Below are 26,286 nucleotides of genomic sequence, written 5' to 3' on the forward strand. Positions count from 1 at the left end.
AACATCCTAAAGATGTCATCTGGACCAGAATCTCACCTCTTATACAGTTTCCCAGAAATTCCTTCCAAGAAATACAAAGCCTTATTTTTAGGAAGTATGTGAATGACCAGAACAGGAACACAGTAATAATCAGGAGGTGCAGGCGAATTCTGGAATGACAGTAATGACTACGGGGAGAGGAAAGCAGCTGCCTGCCAACTCAGGAATTGAATCAGGCAGTCTCGCCCTTCTGTGACATGTGATGGGCTGCTTTATAAGCAGAGCTGTGGAGTCACTGTTCTCTTTACAGCAGAGCCTTACCTTCAGCACACCAAGTATGAATGTCTGGGAGATCATCCTTTGTGCTTTCTTGGCATTTCTTTTAGCAGTTGTACTTGGGGGGCTAAATATCGCTGGAGTATTCCGCAAGTGGAGGCTGAAGGAACCCCCACTGGACAAAGGCTTCATCCCATGGCTGGGACATGCGTTACATTTCAGGAAGAACCCAGTAGAGTTCTTGGAAAGGATGCAGAAGAAACATGGAAATATCTTCACAGTCCTTCTTGGTGGCAATTACTTACATGTTGTGATGGACCCTCACACTTACGGAACAGTAATAAAGGAGTCAAAAGACAAGCTAGATTTTGATACCTTTGCTTCAATGGTCGTGCTTAATGCATTTGGGTTTCGGCCAACTGAGTGTCATCATAAAGTTGTACAAACAATGAGCAAGAAGCATCTCAGAGGCAAGCGTCTAACTGATCTGAACCAGGTCATGATGGAGAAGTTGCAGGCGGTGCTGCTTCCCAGCCAGGACTCGAGCAGGAAGGAAAGGTCGTGGCAGGAGGACGGAGTCTTCAACTTCAGCTACAAAACCATCTTCCAGGCTGCGGTTATGTCTTTGTTTGGAACTGAGCCAGGTGAAGATGGGAAGACCAAAGAAAATGCGACTGAGCATAAAGTAACACAGTGGGATTTGTTGTTTGAAAATTTTAAGAAATTTGATCATATCTTTCCCCAGCTGGCTTTTGATATGCTGGATCCTTTGGGTAAGAAAGAGGCAGAGACTTTGAGGAACTTTTTCTGGCACATGCTGTCTGTAGAAAAGATAGGTCACAAAGATAACATCAGCAGTTGGGTGACTGAGCAAGATCAGAGCATGGCTGAGACTGGAATGACGGAAAAGATGCGGACTCAATTTCAGCTGCTTCTCTTCTGGGCATCTCAAGCGAATACGGGTCCAGCTACCTCCTGGCTTCTTGTGCATCTCTTGAAATATCCAGAAGCAATGAAGGCAGTGAGGGAAGAACTGGACAAAGTACTAAAAGAGACTGGTCAGGAAGTGAAGCCTGGCAGCCCCTTCATCCAAGTGTCCTTGAACGCAATCAAAACTCCTTTTCTGGACAGCACAATAGAGGAAACTCTGCGCTTGAGAGCATCTTCTTTCATGTTCCGAGGTGTGGTGCAGGATATGGACCTTAGAACAGCCGACAGGAGAGAATACATGCTCCGGAAAGGAGACAATGTGCTTCTTGTCCCTTTCATAGGACTGCACCTGAATCCCGAAATTCACCCTGACCCTCACACTTTCAAATATGACAGGTTTGTGAAGCCAGATGGCACCAAGAAAGAATTCTACAAGGATGGGAAAAAGCTGAAGTATCCCATTATGCCCTGGGGTGGTGGACCCTCCATGTGTCCTGGGAGGTTCTTTGCTATTAGTGAACTGAAATTATTTGTAATCGTGATGCTCAGCTACTTTGATATGGAACTGGTGAACCAGGATGAGGACATACCACCATTTGATGATGGCCGCTTTGGGCTTGGAGTCGTTCCACCTACTCATGACATCCAGTTCAGGTATCGGCTGAAATTCTAAAGGGAAAGAACAGTCATCCTGACTTTCACAAACATCTAATGTATTGGCTTGAAGTAATTCACTCTGTTGGATCCTGTTAGGAAATATCTTAAAATATCTTCAGAAAGGTTTCTTATGAATGTGCAATTTTTTACTAGCAGGGTTAAAAGGCACCAGTAGCATAGCTAGAGGGGGTGCAAAACACTAATCCTTGCATAGCACCTCACTGCAGCATGCAAGTAGCCCCTCCCCTCCCCTTCAGAGCCATTCTGCGCCTCTGCAAATGGTCTAGCAGCCCAGAATGGCACAAAGGAAAGGGGGAGGGGTCTCTTGCATGTTGCAGTGAGGCCCCATGCAAAAATTAGTGTTTTGCAGCCCCTCTGGCTACGCTGAGAGGCACCTTTTCAATGGTAACTCTTGTATTTAGCATTTAGGGTGCAACTGGTCCTATTCAGCCCTGTACAGCATCCTTTCTAGTGGCTGTTTGCTGGTGTCACTTTTGCATCTTTTTAGACTGGGAGACCTTTGGGGTCAGGGAACCATTTTCCCCCCACTGATTTTGCTGTGTTAATCACTTTGTGAACTTTTCTTGAAATGCAGTATATAAATATTTTTCATAATAGTAACAACAAAAGCTGAAGTCCAAGGGGGTATCCGTGGATTTTGTAACCAGCAAGAGGAGGGGAGTACAGAGCTGTCTCCAACATTTTTAACTGTTGTGCCATTGGAGATTTGGAGTACTGCGGTTGAAGACGGCTGGAAAACTCTTCTGGGTTCTGCAACTCTGTTTCTAGGGCAACTGTCTATATCTGCCAGTGGAGGAAGAGGAACAGATGATTCATCAATACAGACAGTTGCCCTAGAAACAGAACCCGAAACAGTCTCTCAGAAGCCAGAAGTGACATCACAAGAGGCAAAAAACCATAGAGAGTTCACATTGTATTGGCAACCTTCAGTCTCGAAAGACTATGGTATCGCGCTCTGAAAGGTGGTTCTGGCACAGCGTCTAGTGTGGCTGAAAAGGCCAATCCGGGAGTGACAATCCCTTCCACACCGGGAGCAAGTGCAGTCTGTCCCTGGTCTGTCTCCCTGGCTATGGGCCTTCCTTCTTTGCCTCTTAGCCTCAGACTGTTGGCAAAGTGTCTCTTCAAACTGGGAAAGGCCATGCTGCACAGCCTGCCTCCCAGCGGGCCGCTCAGAGGCCAGGGTTTCCCACTTGTTGAGGTCCATCCCTAAGGCCTTCAGATCCCTCTTGCAGATGTCCTTGTATCGCAGCTGTGGTCTACCTGTAGGGCGCTTTCCTTGCACGAGTTCTCCATAGAGGAGATCCTTTGGGATCCGGCCATCATCCATTCTCACAACATGACCGAGCCATCGCAGGCATCTCTGTTTCAGCAGTGAATACATGCTAGGGATTCCAGCACGTTCCAGGACTGTGTTGTTTGGAACTTTGTCCTGCCAGGTGATGCTGAGGATGCGTCGGAGGCAGCGCATGTGGAAAGCGCTCAGTTTCCTCTCCTGTTGTGAGCAGAGAGTCCATGACTCGCTGCAGTACAGAAGTGTACTCAGGATGCAAGCTCTGTAGACCTGGATCTTGGTATGTTCCGTCAGCTTCTTGTTGGACCAGACTCTCTTTGTGAGTCTGGAAAACGTGGTAGCTGCTTTACCGATGCACTTGTTTAGCTCGGTATCGAGAGAAAGAGTGTCGGAGATCGTTGAGCCAAGGTACACAAAGTCATGGACAACCTCCAGTTCATGCTCAGAGATTGTAATGCAGGGAGGTGAGTCCACATCCTGAACCATGACCTGTGTTTTCTTCAGGCTGATTGTCAGTCCAAAATCTTGGCAGGCCTTGCTAAAACGATCCATGAGCTGCTGGAGATCTTTGGCAGAGTGGGTAGTGACAGCTGCATCGTCGGCAAAGAGGAAGTCACGCAGACATTTCAGTTGGACTTTGGATTTTGCTCTCAGCCTGGAGAGGTTGAAGAGCTTTCCGTCTGATCTGGTCCGGAGATAGATGCCTTCTGTTGCAGTTCACAGTAATGCTTCTAAGATTCCTGATGATTTGAAAAATACTTGTGACGTAATGGATCACTTTAGCTCTCAGCAGTTTAGGGACCAGTTGACTTTTGGCCTCTCTATCTCTTGCCATGTTACCTACCTCCTAGGAATGTTGTGAAGATGAGTACTCCGAGTATTTAGATGGAAGGACAGCTCACTTATGGAAATAATAATTGTTCAGAGAAAGGGCCTTTTTTATGATTACAACTCTGTAAAGTGCTTGGGAAGCTGCCTTCAACAGTTGGACCTTTGTCCACTTAGCTCAGTACTGCCGACACTGACTGTCTGTGGCTCTCCCGTGTAGGGTTTTTTCCCCCTGCGAAACCTGGGGGTGCTGCCAGGGATTGGACATGGAACCTTCTGCATGCAAAGCAGCCATTCTACCCCTGAGCTACAGTCCCTTCTCCTAACACCCGTAGGTCTGTTTTCTTAGCCATGTGACAGAGAAAGGAGGCTGAGAGCTTATAAGGCCACCTGGTGAGCACACAGGAGTCAGTGAAATATGAACATGGTGCATCGCTGAGCCTCCATTCGACATCAGCTTGTGCTTACAATACAACAACAGTACAGATTCCTGCCTTTCAATGTCGATGAGACATGAACTTCTGCACCTCTCTGATTGTTAAACCAGTCCCACTGTCTTTGCCCAGTGACAATAGCGATGCTCTTACATGTTCAGTTATTGCACATTTCCGCTTCAATAGCAATAAAGTTGCCCTTGCAATACCTATTGTACATTCATTTTCCAGTATTTCTTTGCTTTTTCGCATATCCACCACATATAATAAAAAATTCCCTCAATTCCTTACTTATCCAACATTTGTCGTCATCAGGGTACATTTTTACTATTTTCTCTGGAATTAAATACCATCTATAAATTATTTTATATAATTTCTCTTTCAAAGAATAACCCTTTTAGTTATCTTAATACCACTTTAATTTTTGCAATATTTGTGTTCCAAGTTTTCATTTACATCTACTTTGATTTAATATAATTAATGGAATACTCTTCATTTCTAAAAATAATTTGGTCCATTAATATCTACAAAAGGAAAAAAAACATTCTACTTGTTGTTCAGCCATTTTCACTTTCTTTCTTAGTACTTCCTTTGTTCTCTGTCTTATTGGTGTTTTCCTTCTTTCTCCTCCCACTGCTCCTTCCACTTCTTCTTTTTCTTCTTAACTTTCTCAAATTTCTTAACCCCTCTCTTTTCATCTTTCTTTTTCTTCACTCTGTTCTTTTTGGATTTAATCCAAAAATTCTTCCTCTTCTCGAAACCACATGCTCTCTGAACGTTCTCTCTTTCTTCTTCCTTAAAATTCTTAATTCTGATAATGATGATTGCTTTCTCCACCTCTGTCCCATTTCAAAAATCTCCACTTCTTTAGTTTCATCCAAGATTTGATCCATTCTTTTTTCTTGTCTATTATTTGTAATCTGTTCCTGCATGCTTGTCAGGGAGGAGTTTATTTGCTTCATTTGTTCAGATAATTTTCTGACCTGTTGCTTCATTCCACTTCTGAAATCCCACAACAAATCCATTAATAAGGACTGACTTTTGCTAACATCCTTTAAATTTTTAAATACCATTCTTATCAATATCAAATCAAGCCAATATATCTCTGGCTGTAAAAAACAGAGATAAAATGCTCCAACAATTAAAAAACAACAACCAACTCTCATTATCTTGTTTCACCTTCTTGAAGGGCTAATTTCCAATTTTTATATCCAAAAAGTGTAAGTCAATACTTCACTTCCAGTCAATAACAATGCGAAATCAGTCAAACAATTAAAGAGTCCCTGATGACCATTTTTAAAGGTCAAACACAATTGCAGCGCCAGCATGTCGGGGTGATTAGACAAAGCGCTGTTAAAGTGTTGCAGGGCTGCTGTGTCTTTTGAATGAACACCTCTTCTCTCAGGTTCAGCTGGGTTAATGCTATACAGAGGTGTTTGTTTCCAGTGAGGAAACTAGGATTACAGCCAGAGACGCCCTTGGGCTGGCGAAGGGACGCCCGCTGGCCTGCAGAGGCTGAATTCAGCCTCCGTGTTGACTTGGGCATGGAGCTTTCTGTTGGCCAAGCTTGGAAGACACAAGGCTCTGGCGTGGGTGGGGAGGAAGTGGGGTGAAGGGGAAAGGGAGGCATTCTGGGGTGGGGGAGGGTGGGCAGAGGGCGGTCCTCGGGGTTGGCGGACGGGCAGGCAGGAAGGAAGTGGGAAGCGGGGCTGGAATCATGCTGGATCGTAGCCCCCTTTCCTGAACAGCGCGAAGCGACTGCAAGCCACTCCACTCTTCTCTGACTTATGCCACCTCTGGAGGGGGTGCATGTCCGAAGAGATCCATTGGGGCTGCAGTGGCTTACCTAGGGGTAAGGGGAGGAGCTTCCTTGCCTCCGGCTGAGCCACTTTGGGGCCCTGCCTTGTGCTGGATACAGCGCTGGCCTCCTGGCCTGCCTGTTCCAGCACAAGATAGGATTGCACTGGAAGTCTCACAGAGCAAAATGGTAAGTGTTCTGTCAGTGTTCTGCTAAGTAAGATAAATAACACCGTTTTCAAACACCTGTAGCTATTAATTGTAACTGGGGGCAGATGAATAAGCCTCTGATTTGTCCCCTAAATTCTCTCTGCTCTAGGATCACTAAATGTGGAAAAGAGAAATGATTTGGAAACTTTTCACAGCTGCTTGTAGCTCAGAGATGGGGAGATCTTTCTATTCTAGCTTTGAACATGGAGCTGTAATGACAAAGCTCACAGAAGCTGTTGGACTGGGAGAAAGGAAACGACCCCCCCCTTTCCCAATGGACTCCTTCCCATAGAATTTATGGAGCAAAGATAGAATTTAGATCTAAATAGAAGTGTTAGATGAGAAGACATCTTTTTAATAAAGCCACAGAAGTGGTCAGATTGGCCTCTCTCCATTCATTATGCAGTTGTGGCTTTTGTATTGTTCTACACCAGTGGTTCTCAAACTGGTGGGTCGCGACCCACCAGTTCATAACACTTCCCCTTTAAGGGGTGGGGGAAGGGGAGGGGAGGTGAGGGGGGTGCTTTTCACTTACTTTTTAAATGTAGGGCTGCAGTAGGCTGCAGGAGGTGCGGGCAGTGCTCCCCATCAGCCATCAAAGTGGAATCAGCCATCAAAGTGGGCGCAAAGCACTTCCATTTCACAGGAGAATCTTTGCGCCTGCTTTTATTGTAGATTCCACGCCTCAGGGAGCACTGCGGAGGGCTGTACAGGGCTCCCCACACCTCCTGCAGCCTGCTGCAGCCCTACATTTAAAAAGCAAATGCAAAGCACCCCCCTTGTCCCCCTTAGCGACGTGATCCTGCAGATCGCTTCGCTGCCCTAGTTAAGAAGTTACTACTTAAGGAGATTCCCGCAAGAAGTTACAGAGGGAGTAAAGCTCCCTCAAAGTTTAATGATGTATCCTGTTCTACATCGTTAGATTGGTATCTGACATTACTATCAAGGCTTTAATTGGAAAAGTCCAGCTATTGTTACTTTGATAAGCCTTTGTTCTTACTTACAAGTAACTTAAATCTCATATTTCAGATGGATTTATTGGACTATTGCTTTGTTTTTAAACTATTTAAATCTCACTCTTCAATTTATGTTGATAACAGCCCAGTCCCTACCAAGTGAGGCGCTGGTAGAACATGTGTTCCACCTGTGTGCTGTTGCACAAACGCCATCAGCAGCTTTGTGACTGGTCAGTGTGCCAGGGAAAGAGCCTTCCCGCACGTGTCACTGGAGTGAAGGATGCCCACCAGACCACATAAGGCCAGTGCAGGGGCAGCAAAAGGGTGGGTGGAGCCCAGGTGGGGTCCCAGGTGGGATAAGCAGTGCTGAGGTGTGTTGTGTCCTGTCTCTCTTCCTGGGCCCAATCCACCTGCATAGATCAAGTTGAACCTGAGCCAGTGATATCAGTGGCACCCAGGGCTTTTTTTGTAATAGAACGCACCGGAACGGCGTTCCTGCACCTTTTTTTATGCAGTCTCCGAAAGAACAAAATGCATGGAGCCCTATGGAAAGTGAGTCGTAGCACTTGTTTACTCGTGAGTAGGTGTACTTGCCATAGTCTGTCAGAAAGGGCAGGCTGAGAGGAATCCAAGGACACCAGAATGGCCCCAATCCAATGAATGCAGCCTCCCAAAAACACCGGAGAAGGTCCCATCCCTCCCAGCTGCGAGCCTGAGCCAGAAACGAAGCCACGTGGCCGCTTTTACTCGCTAGTAGTCCGTCCGAAAGGGCAGCTGAGAGGACTCCAAGGATATCAGAATGATCCTGATCCAATGAATGCAGCCCCCCAAAAACACAAAAGGGAGAAGGAGGTCCCTGCCTCCCTCCCAGCTGCAGTCTATTGAGCTGTATGGAAAGCAAGCAGCCTCACGTCATGTTTACTCATGAGTAGGCAGACGCGCCTTGGCTGTTGGTCAGGCCAGGCAAAGGGGAATGTGAGGACACCAGAATGGTCCCAATCCCATGGAGCTGGAGATACTCCAGAAGGCAGCCTCTCCCCCCCCCCCACTAAAAAGGACAAAAAAGAGGCTACAAAGCCAGGAGGGTCTTTTTCTTGATATGCCTGAAATAGAAGAACTTTAAACTGGGCACTGGGGAGGACTGGAAATCTCACTGATTCTTTTTTTTTGGGGGGGGGGGGTTATTGCAGGCAGGCTACAGAGTAAGCTCCATTGACCACTATGGGACTTACTTCAGAGTAGACATGCATAGGATTGGGCTCACAGGCTGCAATCCTACCCACACTTTCCTGAGAGTAAGCCCCATTGACCATTATGGGACTTACTTCAGAGTAGGCATGCATAGGCTTGTCCTCACAGGTGCAATCCTACCCACACTTTCCTGAGAGTAAGCCCCATTGACCACAATAGGACCACAAATTGACCCCAACAATCTTCAGAGTAGATTCACTTGGTGGAACAGGACTGGCTCCCCCTTATTTAATTATTTCTTTTAATTTAATTATTTATAATTATTTATTATATAATAAATATATATAGTTGGACCAGACTCACAAAGAGAGTCTGGTCCAACAAGAAGCTGACGGAACATACCAAGATCCAGGTCTACAGAGCTTGCGTCCTGAGTACACTTCTGTACTGCAGCGAGTCATGGACTCTTCACTCACAACAGGAGAGGAAACTGAGCGCTTTCCACATGCGCTGCCTCCGACGCATCCTCGGCATTACCTGGCAGGACAAAGTTCCAAACAACACAGTCCTGGAACGTGCTGGAATCCCTAGCATGTATGCACTACTGAAACAGAGACGCCTGCGTTGGCTCGGTCATGTCATGAGAATGGATGATGGCCGAATCCCAAAGGATCTCCTCTATGGAGAACTTGTGCAAGGAAAGCGCCCTACAGGTAGACCACAGCTGCGATACAAGGACAGCTGCAAGAGGGATCTGAAGGCCTTAGGGATGGACCTCAACAAGTGGGAAACCCTAGCCTCTAAGCGGCCCGCTTGGAGGCAGGCTGTGCAACATGGCCTTTCCCAGTTTGAAGAGACACTTGGCCAACAGACTGAGGCTAAGAGACAAAGAAGGAAGGCCCATAGCCAGGGAGACAGACCAGGGACAGACTGCACTTGCTCCCAGTGTGAAAGGGATTGTCACTCCCGGATTGGCCTTTTCAGCCACACTAGACGCTGTTCCAGAACCACCTTTCAGAGCGCGATACCAGAGTCTTTCGAGACTGAAGGTTGCCAACTACTAATTATTTATTTTAATTTGCTTGATGATATCACTTCTGGCCATGACATCACTTCCAGTGGGTCCTGGACAGATTGTCATTCTAAAAAGTGGGTCCCGGTGTGTATTGGAATCTCGGTAGATCTGGAAAGGAGGTAGGCTGTGGTGTCAGCAGTGGCCCCTTTAAGGGTAAGGCCTGGACTTCCAGGGAGTGTGCTGCACAGCTGCAGCCACTTGAAGGCAACAGGGCCCTCAGGGATATAAGGAGCACCAGAGGCAGGAAGGGTTTGTGGGCAGCAGAAGGAGGAAAGCTTGAGGCAGGGGAGACTGGATTAATGGACTGCTGGTGGACTGATTGGTGAATGGACTTTGGAGACTGCTGGAGACACTGGAGTTTGGTGTGTGGCGTGTGGCTGCTGTGCCCAAGACCTGCTGAGGACCAAGGGTAGTGGAGTGGAGTGGAGTGGAGTGGAGGCTGCTGGCAGGAGAAAGGACATCTGCAGGTTGAACAGGTGAGCTACCCTGGAGGTGGGGTCCAGCAGGACTGCAGGGCAGAACCAGGGTCATTTGTTGGGGAAAAGAAGGGGAGCTAATTTGCTTAAATTGGGCATAATTCTCCAGGCAGAGCTTGGCCTTGGAATCTGGCAAAACAAGGTGCTAAAAGTTTGAGAACTGCTGCCATAAGTTGTTAGTAAGTTGACACAGGTGCGTGCGTGCGTGCGTGCGTGCGTGTGTGTGTGTGTGTGTGTGTGACTCTACAAGTTTTCAAAATCATTAAATCAGAATTTGGAGGAACAATACCATCATGTTTTATATCAGTCTATGCATAATTTTGTGCAGAATGCAGTGAAACAAACCACATTGAAATATCTGTGTTCTAACGAAAGGTACAACCAATAAACCAGTGGGGGCAGGGCAATGGTATATCACCATGCCCACCAGCTGGGGCATTGCCCTGCCCACTGCATGGGGTGATGCACAGGCCTCCTGCACCGGGTGATGCGAATCCTAGTGACGCCACTGGGGTGCTGATTCCAAAAATGGCATCAGTTTTCCCCTATCATTTCTAGTTTTGGAAATATGGCATAGTCTTGTCAGTGAATGGTTCAAGGAGCTTCCTCATGAGGAAGCCTATGCTATGGCCATTTTTGGAATCAGCAACCCAAAGTCATAAAAAAACCACCATAAATTTTGATAAAATGTTTTTCTGACCCTCAGTTTTGCAAGTCTTTGATATAGATTAAAGATCGTCCTGAACTATTTTTGATCGTGCTGAACTAATTGGCTGTCATGAGCCAATTTCAGGTAGGTCCCCATTCATTTCAATATTTTATTTTTAATATATCTGTATTCAATAGTGTTGAATGCCTTTTTGTTATCCTCTCTGTACGTGTTAATCACGTGTTGTCTAGTTGTATCTTATTACCTATTTCTCCAATAAAAATGGTTTAAAAATAAATAAATAAAAGATTAACAAGTTGTGAGTTCCTGCACCTTTTTTCTTTTTTCTTTTTTTTACAAAAAAAAACACTGCTGGCACCAATTTGTCCCAAAGTGGCTGCTGGGCCTTACCCAGGGGCAAGTGGACCACTGTGACCTGCAGCAGCCAAAATTCTCCCATGGGATACTGCATAGCCCATGCCAGTACTACTGCACCGCTATACATGAATTTAGTTTGGATTGGGCTCTGTATCTTACAGATCGGGTTCATGTGTAATAATAGCCAAAAAAAAAAAAAAAAGTGAGAGGAAATAAAGTCTCCCACTGCAGGGGAAGACCCCCCTAGGGACAAATCAGTGTCTGTTCAGCAGAAATCCCCTAAGCACATTGAGAAGGGAGGCAATAAAATCCCTGAACCTGCCAAGAAGCCCCGGGAAGGACCTTTGATTCCAAGTAAACATCCCAGGAGAATCTTGGCCATGGAGAAGGTGCTGCTGGGTAATAAAGGGCACAAGCCTAACCAGGTCTACTCAGAAGAAAGTCCTATTGTGTTCAGTGGGACTTACTCCCAGGAAAGTGAGGTTAGGATTGCAGCCAAAGTGTGATATGAAGAGCTATGGGGAATTTCTGTTTTAGCTTCAAGCAGCTAATTGCAGAACAGGCTTCTAGGGTGGAAGCTCTCATGGTTGTTGCCAACGCTGTGGTTCGGCTGGTGTGAGACACCCTCACCTGGCCTGCCACAACCACATGCTATGGAAGTTTGTCCCGCTAAGCAAGCAGCATGTGAGCAAACATGAGATTCATTGAGGTAACACATTCCTCAGGTCTCCAGCTTGTTCCCGAATGAACACACACACGATTCTTTAGATTTTTGGAGAGGCAAACAAACAGGCGCCAGGAGAATTCAAAGAACTTCTTACGTTTACTCGTTTGCAAACGGGGACCCCCCACAAACACACACACGTGGAGAGACCCCGGAGGATTACAATGATCCAGGTTTTATAGGGTAGTGTAGGTAGGGGAGGGGGGACAAAAGAGCACACAAAGAGAGCAAAACACATCCATGGCAAGCATGGGAATAACAGACCAACAGGCCCACAAACATTTGGCATTGTTATCAGATTAACATCTTGATCCTCAGGATGGCAATTCGATTGGCAATTTGTTTACAGAGATATCCATTACAAAGGATCTGGTACTCTATGCATCCCTTTTATTTGTTTATGGCTCTTATTTATGACTTTCTGTTTACCCTTGTGAATCTATACCACAGTTAGCCTGTTCTCTAAGAGGAATTTTAGATGCTGGCTTTTGGTCAGAGAAGAGCCTTGTGGGTATTTCATATTGTGAACTGGGCATCTTGGGATATTTCTATATTGTGAGCTGGGCATATTGATATCAAGCTGAAGGAATACTGTGGGTGACAGGATATAATTGCCTTTTTCAGCAAAGGCAGAATTTCACCAAGAGCAAACCTCTAAAGTGACTTAGGAGGAAACATCTGAGGAATTTGAAAGGAATCCAAAGGGAGGTGAGGAAAATTTTGCTGTAGGAAGAGGAGAGCAGTCTGCATGCCTCTAGCTGGACAGCAGATCCAAAATACACCTTTGCCTTCTGCCTCTTGTCTACATTTCGTGTTCTGTTGGGAGTCGAAACTCTCCATGCAGTTGGCAATGCAAATATGCCCTGGAGCCAGAATTGCCACCAAATCTCAATTTAAGCAGCATTGCAAGGTGACTTTGGACATTCCTGCTTGGAATAAATATCGGAGGAGTTTCAAGGGAAGCAGCTTGTTTTTCAGTAACAAGTTTTTCAGTAACACCTACTGACATCTCTCAGCGGTGAGGGGGGACTTCTTCTGACCCAAAAAGGTGAATTGTCCTGTGGAATTGATTGGATCCTCAGAGCCTGAGATAAGAATATTCATTAATAGTGTATTAATAATTATATTAATTCGGCATGAGGTCTGGTCTAGAGGGTAGAGCCTCCATTAGGCCAAAGATAAACATCAGAAGGTCACTAGTTTGAGGACACCAGCAGCTCCCTGAATGGCGAGACCTTGAAGCAGCTGACAAGCCCAGCTGAGTGATTCCACCTGCTCTTGGTGTGAGCAAGAAGCGTCTTGGCCGCCCTCCATGTGAGAGATGGAGCTGCTTGCCAGCCAGTGGGAGAACTGGAGGCTCCAGTGGGAGAACTGGAGGCCAGAAGTGAGACCAAACCAGGAAGATCCATTCTGAAATGTTGTTGGTTCTTGAAAGAGAGAACTTCTATAATTGTAAAAATCCCCTTGAGGGATTTAGATAAGTCAGAGGAGTAATCTGATGACCGGAAAGGCGGTATATAAATACCGAGTTATTATTGTTATTATTATTAATCGGTGTGCAACATCCCACCAATCTATTATGAAACTCCATGTCATAAAGGAAGACGAAAACAGGTGGAGAATTTATAGGCATGGAGATGGCGGATGACGCAAAGCCTTGATTCAAGTGCCGTTTGTGTTCATTGGATCTCTGGCTACAGCTGACATATTCAGAAATAGCCTGGAAGAGACCAGCAGCAACTTCACAATTCCAAAAGCATTCTTCAACACTCTGTTCCTGGACAGATGCAAGTCGTGGCCTTGGTGGTCTGCTGTTCATTTTGGTCCCAACTTTCATATGTATAACTAACTGCACATTGCACACGCACATGCACTCCTTTTTAAAAACAGCAGCTGCAGTGAAACTACAATTGGACAGGAGGGGGTTTTACTGGGGTACTGGGGCTTGCAGGCTACTATTTGCTGTGGGAAAAAGGACCTATTAGTGTCTGCCAACTGGAAGTTTCTTTCTATCAGGCAAGCAGAAGCCATGGCTCTCTCTCTCTCTCTCTCTCTCTGTAATCCACATCAGGAATGTGGTGGAGCAAAGCACCCCACATTCCCTAACCATGATCGTGATCCACAGGGGGCTGATCTGACTATTTTTAAAACAGTCAATTCCATCAGTGCGCATGTCATACTCAACATAATGTTTAGTGTGACCCTAGGCAGGTTTACTCACTGGCAAGATATGATACTGCAGGCTGGAGCATTTGTGCAATAAGATTCCAGTCTTCTTTTTGATGCATGAAGCGGCAAAAGCGCAAACATACAGCACAAGAATGTCACAAAAGGGAATATGGTCAGTGGTCTTTTGCAAGTCCTTTGCTGAGGGTCGTATCCAGCTGGTTCACAGAAGCCCTTGAAGTCCAAGGCTATGGAGTCAGAAAAACAAGGAAACATCACAACAAGCCATGTGCTTCACTCTCTCACATTCTTTCTATTCAAATCCTCCACCTGCTTTATCTATAGCTTCCATCTTCTGTAATTTAGTAAGCATGTGCTTGATCTTTGAGAGGACTATTTAAAGTTGACGTTAATAATAATAATTATAAGTGAAGCTATATGCACAAATTCATGGGGTGTGTGTGTGTCGTACTCTCATTTCTCAAATGAATGACTCTGGGTGCAATCTAGGTCCTTGAATGGGCTGGCACAAGTCCCTTGCGCCAGCCCAATGGTGTAGCAAAACTGCCACAACCACTTTTGTGCCACCATTCAAGCAGGAAGGTAGGTGGTGGGCAGGCCCGTGGGGGGTGGGGCCAGGATCTGGCACTTGTTCTAACCCCAGTCCTGAGCAGCCTGGAGCAACTCCAGGCTGTTCAGATTTGCGCCACCTCTTTTGGTGGTGCAGATCTCAGTAACCCCACTGGGGCTCCTGCGGCATTACCTTGAAGACCACCACTGTTGATTTGTGTTGATTGTCAAAAGCTGGGGAGGGGAGTCATGAAGGACTAACAAGAATGTACTTCCCCATCCAGTCCCTGGCATCTATCAAGGCAACAACAACAACAACAACAGTATTTATATACCGCTATTCAACAAAAAGTTCTCAAAGCGGTTTACAGAGAAAATCAAATATCAAATATCTAATGGCTCCCTGTCCCAAAAGGGCTCACAATCTAAAAAGATGCAACACCAGCAGACAGCCACTAGAAAAGACACTGCTGGGGTGAGGTGGGCCAGTTACTCTCCCCCTGCTAAAAAAAAAAGAGGAGCACCCACTTGAAAAAGTGCCTCTTAACCAGTTAGCATGGGTCCTTAACCAGTTAGCAGGGGTAGCAGGCAACCAAGGCCATCTCAGTTCTAAACCCCGGACTAAAGCCAGATTGAAATGGATCAGACTTCCCTAGGACCCTCTGGAGCTGGGATGTCACCAACTAATCAATCACCTTGCCCAATAATGGGACATTTGAAACTGGCCGGAAATTATCCAATATGGTGGAGTCCAGGTAACGTTTCTTCAGAAGGGGGTTTTCTATCTGTTCAGTGCCATGCTGGGCGAGGATCAAGCAGGCTGGCAGACAGTCTCATATTCCAAAGAATCCTGTTCACATCCTCTGGATCACATCCTCTGGATCCTCTGGAGGCTGTAAAGAAACCCAAATGATATGATTGACCCGAAAAGGTACCCAAGGGACATCATTAGATACTCCCAAATTGTCCCAGCTATGAGTGACTTTACCTGCAAATTGCTTTGCAAACTCACTCTGTGAGCCAAGAGCAGAGCACTTTAAAACGCCTGGATAGTCTGTTGCAGTTCTTCAGGTGACAATTCCACAAAACAGCTTCAAATGGAGATTAGACAGAGAATGACCTGAATTAGTTTAGAATGAGACTCAGCACCATTCCAGTAGGCCTTCATAAGGACAATGGATTTTTATGCTATTACGGTTAATTAACATTACTATGAGATGATCGTTATCATTTGTGAATTATCACCATGCTTATCTTGCATTTGAAGCAGGTCACAAGCCCAAAGGTGCAATCCTGAACTGTAGACAGGCAAGCTCAGACAGGGACTTGTGTTGGTCTTGTAGGTAGGGGCTTGTGCCAGCCCAACATTGTCGGGAAAGTGCCGTAAAGCACTTCTGCGCCAATGCAAATGCGCTTTGGCCAATGTGGGTCCCGTGGGGGGTGAGACTGCGTCAGCCGAGCTCGGCTGATGCAGGGGCTTGGGGAGCACATGGGGAGGGTGGGAAGAAGGAGTTTCGGGGTGAGGAAAGAGCAAGCGGCGGGCACTCCCAGGAGCAGGCGGGCAGGGAGCGGAAGGTGGGGCCAGGACCCAGCAGTTGTGCAGAATCCTAGCCCCGTTCCCGGGTAGCCCAGACCTGGGCTGCTCGGATTTGCGCCACTGATTGAGGTGGTGCAGATCCGAGTAGCCCCATTGGGACTGCAGTGGCTTTCCCCGAGGTAAGGGGAAAAGTTACCCTTGCCTCGAGATGAGCCTCTGGCTGTCTGAAACTTGCGCTGGGTACAGCACAGGCCTGCTGGCCTTCCTGCTCCAGCGCAAGTTAGGACTGCGCTGCACGTCATTTTCACCTTCTAACATCTCCATTTCAGTTTTGTTCTCTGCCTGCGTATAAGTTATAATTGCATATTTATACATGTATAAATACATTTGGCTGCTGAGGACTTCTCTTCACGCACTTGATGAAGCGGACTGTAATCCACATAAACATACACCTATAGTGGTCCCTTTTACGTGTACATGGGGTAACTCTGTCCTTCCTCAAACCAGTCTGCTTTCACTACCCTGAACTGTGGGCTCACAGATACCTTCCCTAAGACTCTTTTTCCTTCCAATCTTCACATGGCATAATTTGCAACGCGCTTGTTCAACACGGTTTGGAAAAGCTGAAACCTAATTCTTTGATCAATTCTGTTTGCCTCTCTTAGGACAGAAATCACTAAAGACCACAATAACAAAATAAGCTTTGCTGAGGAAGGATCAGCCTGGCTTCTGCAAGGGTAAGTCTTGCCTCATGAACCTTTGAGAATTAACTGGAAAGGTCAACAGGCATGTGGATGCGGGAGAACCTGTGGACACTACATATCTGGACTTTCAGAAGGCGTTCGACATGGTCCCTCACCGAAGGCTGCTGAGGAAACTCCACAGCCTGGGAATCAGAGGGCAGCTCCTCTCATGGATCCTTTGGAAAAGTGGCTTCTCCACTTTTCATTTTCCCGAGTCTCATTTCTGAGAAACTGTCTTAGCTTACAAGCTACTCAGAATGGGGATGACTCAACGCAGTTCCAGTGAGTTTCCAAGACATGTCACAGCAAGCCAGGAGAGCAGGAGAAACAGGAAGACCACAAGGATCTAAACGAAAAGGTTTTCCCCCTTTCTCCCACAGAATCCTATGAAATCCCAGGTGGGGTAACTCACAGCCCCATTCTATCCATTCCCCCACCATAGCCGGTGCAGGGTGGCCAGACTGAGAGGCTTGGGAGAGGTAAGGAAAAATATTTTCCCTTACGGCTCTGTAAGCCCTTCTGTCACCAATGAGTCTCCTTGGACCGTTGTCAGCTCTTAAGCTCCCTGGTCTCCCCTCCTTTCTCCCCACCCTGTTCCACCCACCCCACCAGCTCACCAGCAATCCTTTGCAGAGCCGGGTGCTGGAGCGGGACTCCTCCGCTGCAGCCATTACATATGGCAAATGCAAAATGGTGGCCAGCAGCCCCCTCTTCGCAACACCGTAAGGCCTCTGTAACTAGCATTCCATTAGATACGTAGTTAGATAGTGTCACAGAGGCAATGAACATGAAATTGGACACACTCTGAAAGTTAGTCCTAGATAGGGGGGCCTGGCGTGCTGTGGTCCATGGGGTCACGAAGAATCGAACACAACTTAACAGCAACAACAACTAGCATTATGACATCACAACAGTCCTGATAGGATTGGGCCGTTCTCCATTGCCAGCTGAGGGCCCCTGTTGCAACCTCCATGGGGTTCCGCTTTTGTTTTCCCAACCAGTTAAAGGTGCAGTGACTAGTTGGATGTCTGCCAGCTTGTGCCTGGATTGAGTTTAATCAGGGGGTTGGTGAGGACCTTTGCAGGTGTAAAGCTTTTCCTTTGTTTTCAAAAGTTGGTTTTTTCCCAAACTCAGGTGTCCAGTGAGGTGGCCAAGGTTACCAAGGAAGACACCACATACTGTATGCTATTCCAGAAGGGTTTGGGGATGGAAGGTTTCATCTGTATTTTGGAGGCATGAAAACTCCATTTGGATTTAAGGAGTAAACAAGTCCCTGTTCAAATTCGGAACCTTGAACACCATAGATCAGTGGTTCTCAAAAGATTGTTTAAGGACAGGGGATGATTACATGGTTCAGTCAAAAGTATGGCCTTCTTGGCCCTGTGGTTCTGTCGTCACTTGCCATCACTCCTGCAAATAGACACATGACTGGTCTGGCCCTTGTCGTCAATGCTCAGATGTGTGTTTTTTGCACACCTTGAATTAACAGGAAATAAACAGAGCTATTGAACATGAACCAGGAGCATCCCGGAAACTAGTCAGCTTGATGTCAATACCTAGAAAGATGTGGAACAAATTATTAAGTGGCGTGACTTGGAGCATTTCAAAAATAATGGGGTCATTTCTAGGAGCTGGCAAGGCTTATCAATAACAAGTTGTACCAGACTAAGCTCCTTTTCGATAGAGTGAGTAGATGATGGGAGTCCTGTGGACATAGTCCAGTCTCTAGGAAACTACAGATCGATATGCCTGATATCATTATCTAGAAAGATCCTGGAGCAAAGTATTAAGTGGCATACCTTTGAGCATTTAGAAAACAATGGGGTGATTTCTAGGATAACTAGTTGCACCAGGCTAGTCATCTCCTTTTTGACAGAGTGACTAGTCTAGTAGGTGTTGGGAATTCTGGGGACATATCCTAGATTGCATGTGCGGAGCAGGCGGGAGTGGGAGGTGGGAACAGGATCCGGCAGTTATGACGGATCCTAGCCCCATTCCCGGACAGCATGGAGTGGCTCCTGACTGCTGTGCCACCTCTTCAGGTGGTGCAGATCCAAGTAGACCCATTGGGGACACTGCGGCTGTCCCTGGGGCAAAGGGAATTTTTTCCCCTCGCCATAGGCCAAGCCTCAGCCAGCCCCAAACTTGCGCTGGATACGGCGCAGGCCTCCTGGCCTGCCTGTTCTAGCGCAAGTTCGGATTGCACAGTCTGTGAGCGAATGCTGCACTTGTTCTCAACCATATTCTTAATCCTTGGCCAATGGCCAGCCTAGCAAACCCCTGCTGTCCTGCCTGTCTCCTTCTACACGTTCAAAAGCAAAGCCCCAAACACGCTCTCGGATAAGGCCAGGAAGACTTCCATAAAGACAATGGAGGGGAAATAAAATACGCAGCACAAAGGCTGAAGATAGAAAATTGCATTCTGGGCTTGTGGGACGGCACTAGGCCAGCGTTGGGACAGAGTCTGGCCAGGAGCAAGGAGTCTGATCCTTTCTTATCCCAGGACACAAACAAAATGATTAAAGAGAAAACGACAGGCTTGCCAGTTCAACCACCATCAGCTATGTAAACGGTAGCAACAGAACGATGAATGCTTCTGCGTGGCTCCTCACATTTCAATGTCACGTCTGCAGAATTAAAAAGGACTTCCAGAGGAAATGAAGCAAGTGAGACCGTCATCACCGTGGCCTTTGCGATTAGGCCTTTCAGCGCCCTGTTGCATTCCAAAGGGAGATAAGCCTCCCTGCCTCTCATGGAGGATGTGACTCTGACGCCTAGAAAGAATGGCGACAGAGGCCCAGGCTGTTAAAATGGAACGCGGCTTCGAGCAAAACACAAGCTAGACACACCATCAGTCAGGCACAATCCATTTTTCAACAAACACCTTGACCTGTCAAATATTGTGATTCCTGCCACGCAGTGTTAAAGCACCTCCAGCGAACCTCCATAACTCCGTGGATTGCCTTAGGCTTGGGGTGTCCCTTGGGGGGAGCTCAAAGACTTGGTGCTCTGCTGAGCACCTCTTCTGTTCTTGGACTGCTCCTGGTTCGGCCCTGCTAGGCTTGGTCATCCTGGAAGCTTAGCCTCAAGACTCTGAGCTCCCCAACCCCCCCCCCCAGCCACCTGCTCCGCTTCTTCTGTGACACACCAAACCGCAGGTTCAGCGAAGGGGATCCTGCTGATTAGATGGTTTTCCCCCCTTCCAGGCCAATCCCTCCACCTGCCTCTTTCATATACATCGACACACCTTTCAGTCTATCAGAGCTACCGCAGAAGGGCTTGTTTCTTTGTTTTTGTCCGTCTTTCATCATGAAGGGTAGAAGTCAGGAATTTTTCCCCAACCTCTGATATGAAGGAGAGTAACTCCGCTGTTTCCCCTTCTCTCCCCATCCAGGTGATGGGTGCATGTCACAAGCCGCGCGTCACCACCATCACACTCTCAGGGCGGTGCATCAAAAGAAAGAAAGGCTGCAAAAGAAATGAAAAACAATTGCAACCCAGTCCTATCCCCAGCAGCGCCACTGGGTGCAACGGCTCCAAAATAGCTACCACTGAATCCAGCGGCCCTGCCGGAACTGCCAGAGGTGTCCTTGGGGGAAGAGGACTGTCATCCCCTTCTCCAAGCAAAGGTGCCAGCCCTGCAATGGGCCTCCTTGCATCTGTGCCAGCTGTTTTGCTGGTGCAGACGGGAGGATCTCCGTGTTGGGCTCTTCAGCCTGACACAGAGGAAAGGATCCTGGGGAGCAAGGCTCCTCCAGTTCCACTTCCCTCCCGGGCTGGTTCCTCCCCACACCCCGCAAACCTGCACCATCACCCGGCAGGCAAACTTACCACACGGGTGCAACGAGTTGTCAGCACGGCACTGAGGCCCAACTGCTGCTGGCCTAATGCCAGCTCTCCCTCCTCTTCGGGTGTCGCTGACATGCCCTGAAGCATGTTTGCAACACCCATCACCAATGCTGGAGCTCAGCAGAGAGCTTGGTTGCAGAACAGGGAGCATTTCTACATCATCACATCATCGTGACTTGGTTCTCCTCCTCCCTCCTCTCTCTCAAGACAGTATCACTCTGGTAAGTTGCAGAGTACTGTAGAGAGAGCTATTTCCATTGCCTCTGCTTGACTGTATCGCCTTTCCTCTGTCCTGATGTTGTAGGGCAGTGTTTCTCAAACTGTGGGTCGTGAGCCAATTTCAGGTGGGTTCCCATTCATTTCAATATTTTATATTTACTATATTAGACTTGATGCTTCCATGGTATGTGACTGCATCTGGGGAAATGTTGCAGACCTGTACTTTGAACAGGCTATACTCTATATCAGTGATGGTGAACCTTTTAGAGACCGAGTGCCCAAACTGCAACCCAAAACCCACTTATTTATCGCAAAGTGCCAACACAGCAATTTAACCTGAATACTGAGGTTTTAGTTTAGAAAAAACAACTCATACATTAACATCTTTTACCTACTATGACTTGTAACCCGTAAGGAACTTTTCCTCTAGAAATTTGTCCAATCCCTCCTTAAAGGCATCTAGGCAAGTTGTCATCACTGCTTCCTGTGGCAAAGAGTTCCACAGACTAATTACATGCTGCGTAAGGAAATATTGGCAGGGAAGGGGTGGCTGCAAGACCTTACCGCTGCTCATTTTCTCAAACAAGAAAAAAAATGTTTTTTAAAGCCCCACCCACAGAAGTGGGCTCTAAGGCTGCAATCCCAGCCACTCTTTCCTAGGAGTAAGCCTCATTGACTCTAATGAGGCTTACTTCTGAGTAGGCATGCACAGGAGCAGGCTCCAAGGCTGCAATCCCGGCCACTCTTTCCTGGGAGTAAGTCTCATCAACTCTAATGGGGCTGGTTGGATGGCTGCATCGTGCTGTATTTCATGCTCACAGCTATGTGAAATTGTGCATGCACTTCTTTTCCAATAGGATTGGAGAAGCAATTCCGTGGTTTACCTTTAAGATAATTGTGTGACGTTCTTACAGATAAGCCTCCAGGGGCAATAAGGCAGGGCCAGCAGCACCTGCAGGGCTGGCGCCACAAAGCCCAAGCTGTGGCCCGAGCGCTCTGCTCCCCTCCAGCGATGCCAGGCTGTGAGCTCTGCTCCCCTCCAGCCCAGCTCCTCTCCAGCCCCGCCACGGGAATGTCCGCGCTGCACCCTCAGGCTGCAATCCTTCCCTCACATTCTTGGGAGTAGCCCCACCGACTGCAATGGACTTCCTTCTGAGTAGACCTGCATAGGAGTGGGCTCTCAGGCTGCAATCCCAGACACGCTTTCCTGGGAGCAAGCCCCACTGACTCTAATGGGACTTCCTTCCTTCCTTCTGAGTAGACAGGCAGGACTTGTCTCTGGCTGCGCTGCTCCCCCCCAGCTGCGCCTGTGCTGCGGAGGAAAAGCCTCTCCTGGCGCTGAGTGGGCAGTTGGAAAGGCGGGCTGCAAAGGCTCAAATGGCTGAGGAGGAGAGCAGCTCCGGATTGGCTGGTCTGCAGCCAGTGAAGGGCCCTGAGCCATTCTAACAGAAAAAGCCAGGAGTCTGCTGGATGCTGATTGGCTGAGCCTGCTGGACCGTTGGGGAAGGGAAGGGAAAGACAGGGAGGGAAGCAAACTCGGGGCAGGTGGGGGCACCGAAGGGAGAGGAGGCAGCAGCTCAGCGCCCCCCTCCAGGCTGCCTGGCTCAGCGCGCGTGCCCACAGAAATGGCTCGGAGTGCCCTCTCTGGCACGCGGGCCATAGGTTCGCCAACACTGCTCTATATGCTTATAACAATGACAGTAAATGGGATTTACTCCTGGGTAAGTGTGGGTGGGAGTGCAGCCTAGGATTGTTAAACATTTTCCTGCTTGATGATGTCACTTGCAGTCATGACATCAATTCCAGTGGGTCGTGACAGATTCTCATGCTAAAAAGTGGGTCCTGACACTAAAAGCGTGAGAACTACTGTTGCAAGGTATTGCAGTGGCGTAGCTGGAGGGGGCGGAGCACTCAGTCTGGCAGGGAACCTCAGCGAGGTGGGCAAGCGGCCCCTCCCTTCGCAGCCATTCCCAGCGGGGGGAGCAAAACGGAGCCTACGACAGGGAGTTTTGCTCCCCCCACCGGGAATGGCTCCAAAGGGAGGGGCCGCTTGCCCACCTTGCTGAGGCTCCCTGCCAGACTGAGTGCTCCGCCCCCTCCAGCTACGCCATCGAGGTATTGTAACCTTCAGTTATTTCTGACTCTTGTCTCTTAGGTGCCTAAACATGTTGCAAATGCCAATGCAAGGGAGAGCACCAGGATGCAGGTCTCTTGTTGTCTGGTGTGCTCCCTGGGGCATTTGGTGGGCCGCTGTGAGATACAGGAAGCTGGACTAGATGGGCCTATGGCCTGATCCAGTGGGGCTGTTCTTATGTTCTTAACTACAATTCCCAGGAAGCCTTGCAGGTCTCTTGTTATCTGGTGTGCTCCCTGGGGCATTTGGTGGGCCGCTGTGAGATATAGGAAGCTGGACTAGATGGGCCTATGGCCTGACCCTGTGGGGCTGTTCTTAAGTTCTTAAACTACAATTCCCAGGAAGCCTTGCAGGTCTCTTGTTATCTGGTGTGCTCCCTGGGGCATTTGGTGGGCCGCTGTGAGATATAGGAAGCTGGACTAGATGGGCCTATGGCCTGATCCAGTGGGGCTGTTCTTATTTCCTTAACTACAATTCCCAGGAAGCCTTGCAGGTCTCTTGTGATCTGGTGTGCTCCCTGGGCATTTGGTGGGCCGCTGTGAGATACAGGAAGCTGGACTAGATGGGCCTATGGCCTTATCCAGTGGGGCTGGTCTTATGTTCTTAACTACAATTCCCAGGAAGCCTTGCAGTTCTTCTTGTGATCTGGTGTGCTCCCTGGGGCATTTGGTGGGCCGTTGTGAGATACAGGAAGCTGGACTAGATGGGCCTATGGCCTGATCCAGTGGGGCTGGTCTTATGTTCTTAACATATTGTTGCTGCACCATGAACCAACAGTTAAAGATCCCTGCATGGGAGTGAGAGATATGTTTGTACCCTCATACTTTGATTCTGCAGAGCACTCATAGTGACAAGAGAGGGTTCAGCATTAAGCATTCTACCCAAGAAGACCTGGTGTCCATGCTTTCATTTTCCTTTACGCCGCACTTCCACCAGTTTTAATATGTTAATCTCCACTGCTGCCCGCCTTATGAAGGCTTCATTAGTTGTCTCTTTGAGAGTTAGCAAGCAGGAGTTTTGCCTGTGTTGTTATGATTATTAGGATGGGATGATATCATGGGACTGTATCATGGGACTTCTGAGAGTCCCCGGGCCTGCAAGGAGATCAAATCAGTCAGTCCCACAAGAAATCAACCCCTGACTGTCCATTAGAAGGACACTGAAGCTGAAGCTAACATGCCTTGGTCACCTCATGAGAAGGGGCGACTCTTGAGAAAAGACCCTGATGCTGGGAAAAATGGAAAAGGAAACCGGATTCCTTGACATGCTAAATGACTGTGCCTTAGAGCAGCTAGCCATGGAGCCCACCAGAGGGCAGGTGACTCTGGATTTAATATTGTGCAGTACTTAGGACCTGGTTAGAGATGTCAATGTTACGGAGCCACTGCGGAACAGTGATCATGCTGCGATCCATTTCTACATGCACGTCGGGGAAGAATACCGGGCAAAACTCTCACAAAAACCCTTGACTTCCGACAAGCGCTGGTTAGAAGGAGGTTGAAAGGGAAGGTAAAAAGAGTCCAATTTCTCCAGAGTGCATGGAGACTGCTTAAAACAACAGTAAGAGAGGCCCAGCGGAAGTGTATACCGCAAAGGAAGAAGGGCTCCACTAAGTCCAAGAGGTGCCCGCATGACTAACGAGCCAAGTTAGAGAGGCCATGAAGGGCAAAGAAACTTCCTTCCGTCAATGGAAGTCTTGCCCTAATGAGGAGAATAAAATGGAACATAAAAACTGTGGCAAAAGAAATGTAAGAAGGTGATACGGGAGGCCAAGAGAGACTATGAGGAACGCATGGCCAGCAGCATTAAGGGGAATAATAAAAGCTTCTTCAAATATGTTAGAAGAAGGAAACCTGCCGGAGAAGCGGTTGGTCCTCTGGATGGTGAAGGAGGGAAAGGGGAGATAAAAGGAGACTTAGAGATTGCAGAGAAATTAAATGAGTTCTTTGCATCTGTCTTCACGGCAGAAGACCTCGGGCAGATACCACTGCTCGAATGGCCCCTCCTGACCAAGGAATTAAGTCAGATAGAGGTTAAAAGGGAAGCTGTTTCAGACCTCATTGATAAGTTAAAGATCAATAAGTCACCGGGCCCTGATGGCATCCACCCAAGGGTTATTAAAGAATTGAAGAATGAAGTTGCTGAGCTCTTGACTAAAATATGCAACTTGTCCCTCAAAACGGCCACGATGCCAGAGGACCGGAGGATAGCAAATGTCACGCTGATCTTTAAAAAGGGAAGGAAGGTGGATCCGGGAAACTATAGGCCTGACATCCATACCGGGTAAGATGTTGGAATGCCTCATCAAAGATAGGATCTCAAAACACATAGATGAACAGGCCTTGCTGAGGGAGAGTCAGCATGGCTTCTGTAAGGGTAAGTCTTGCCTCACGAACCTTATAGAATTCTTTGAAAAGGTCAACAGGCATATGGATGTGGGAGAACCCGTGGACATTATATATCTGGACTTTCAGAAGGCATTTGACACGGTCCCTCACCAAAGGCTGCTGAAAAACTCCATAGTCAGGGAATTAGAGGGCAGGTCCTCTCATGGATTGAGAACTGGTTGAAGATCAGAAGTGGGTGTCAATGGGCAATTTTCACAATGGAGAGAGGTGAAAAGCGGTGTGTCCCAAAGATCTGTCCTGGGATCAGTGCTCTTCAACCTCTTCATAAATGACCTAGAGACAGGGGTGAGCAGTGAGGTGGCCAAGTTTGCGGACAACACCAAACTTTTCCGAGTGGTGAAGACCAGAAGTGATTGTGAGGAGCTCCAGAAGGATCTCTCCAAACTGGCAGAATGGGCAGCAAAATGGCAGATGTGTCTTAATGTAAGTAAGTGTAAAGTCCTGCACATTGGGGCAAAAAATCAAAACTTCACATATAGGCTGAAGCCATTCCCAGCAGGGGGAGCAAAATGGAGCCGTACAGTATTACCTGTCATGATCTTTCCCTTCTTATACTGTTTTTGCTACAATAGGAGTGGGGGGAGATTGGGTGGTTGTTTAGTTCACCCTTCACTTAATTGTAACTCTGGACTTTTCAAGCTGTTTCTATGGTTAGTATTTTTCTTAATTAGTATTGTTGCTCTTATATCTTGTTTAACACTTCCCCCTTGGGCCTCAGATGTGGATGTGGGAGAACCCGTGGACATTATATATCTGGACTTTCAGAAGGCGTTTGACACGGTCCCTCA

General features: G+C 47.6%; 1 protein-coding gene and 1 long non-coding RNA gene across 3 annotated transcripts; one reads left to right on the forward strand and one right to left on the reverse strand.

Moving 5' to 3' along the window:
* The first annotated feature begins 262 nt into the window (after positions 1-262).
* LOC136651675 (7-alpha-hydroxycholest-4-en-3-one 12-alpha-hydroxylase-like) lies at positions 263-2,804 on the forward strand. The gene has a single exon (XM_066628281.1). It carries the CDS (start codon positions 317-319, stop codon positions 1,856-1,858), a length of 1,542 nt encoding a protein of 513 aa, XP_066484378.1. The 5' UTR covers positions 263-316; the 3' UTR covers positions 1,859-2,804.
* Positions 2,805-11,952: 9,148 nt separating this feature from the next.
* On the reverse strand, positions 11,953-20,868 carry LOC136651139 (uncharacterized). 2 transcript variants are annotated; one of them, XR_010794498.1, is made up of 5 exons: positions 20,720-20,868; positions 20,136-20,356; positions 19,501-19,662; positions 15,597-15,699; positions 11,953-15,501 (listed from the first exon to the last, which is right to left on the reverse strand). It is a non-coding gene; the product is annotated as an uncharacterized lncRNA (long non-coding RNA). The 2 variants fall into 2 exon arrangements; XR_010794497.1 differs by lacking the exon at positions 19,501-19,662 and having other exon boundaries at positions 20,720-20,861.
* Positions 20,869-26,286: the final 5,418 nt, after the last annotated feature.

This window comes from Tiliqua scincoides, chromosome 5 (assembly GCF_035046505.1).
Source record: "Tiliqua scincoides isolate rTilSci1 chromosome 5, rTilSci1.hap2, whole genome shotgun sequence".
NCBI classification, from domain to species: Eukaryota; Metazoa; Chordata; class Lepidosauria; order Squamata; family Scincidae; genus Tiliqua; species Tiliqua scincoides.

Excerpts from the sequence above, each read along its gene's own strand:
- LOC136651675 (XM_066628281.1), top strand. The coding sequence starts at position 317 with ATGAATGTCTGGGAGATCATCCTTTGTGCTTTCTTGGCATTTCTTTTA.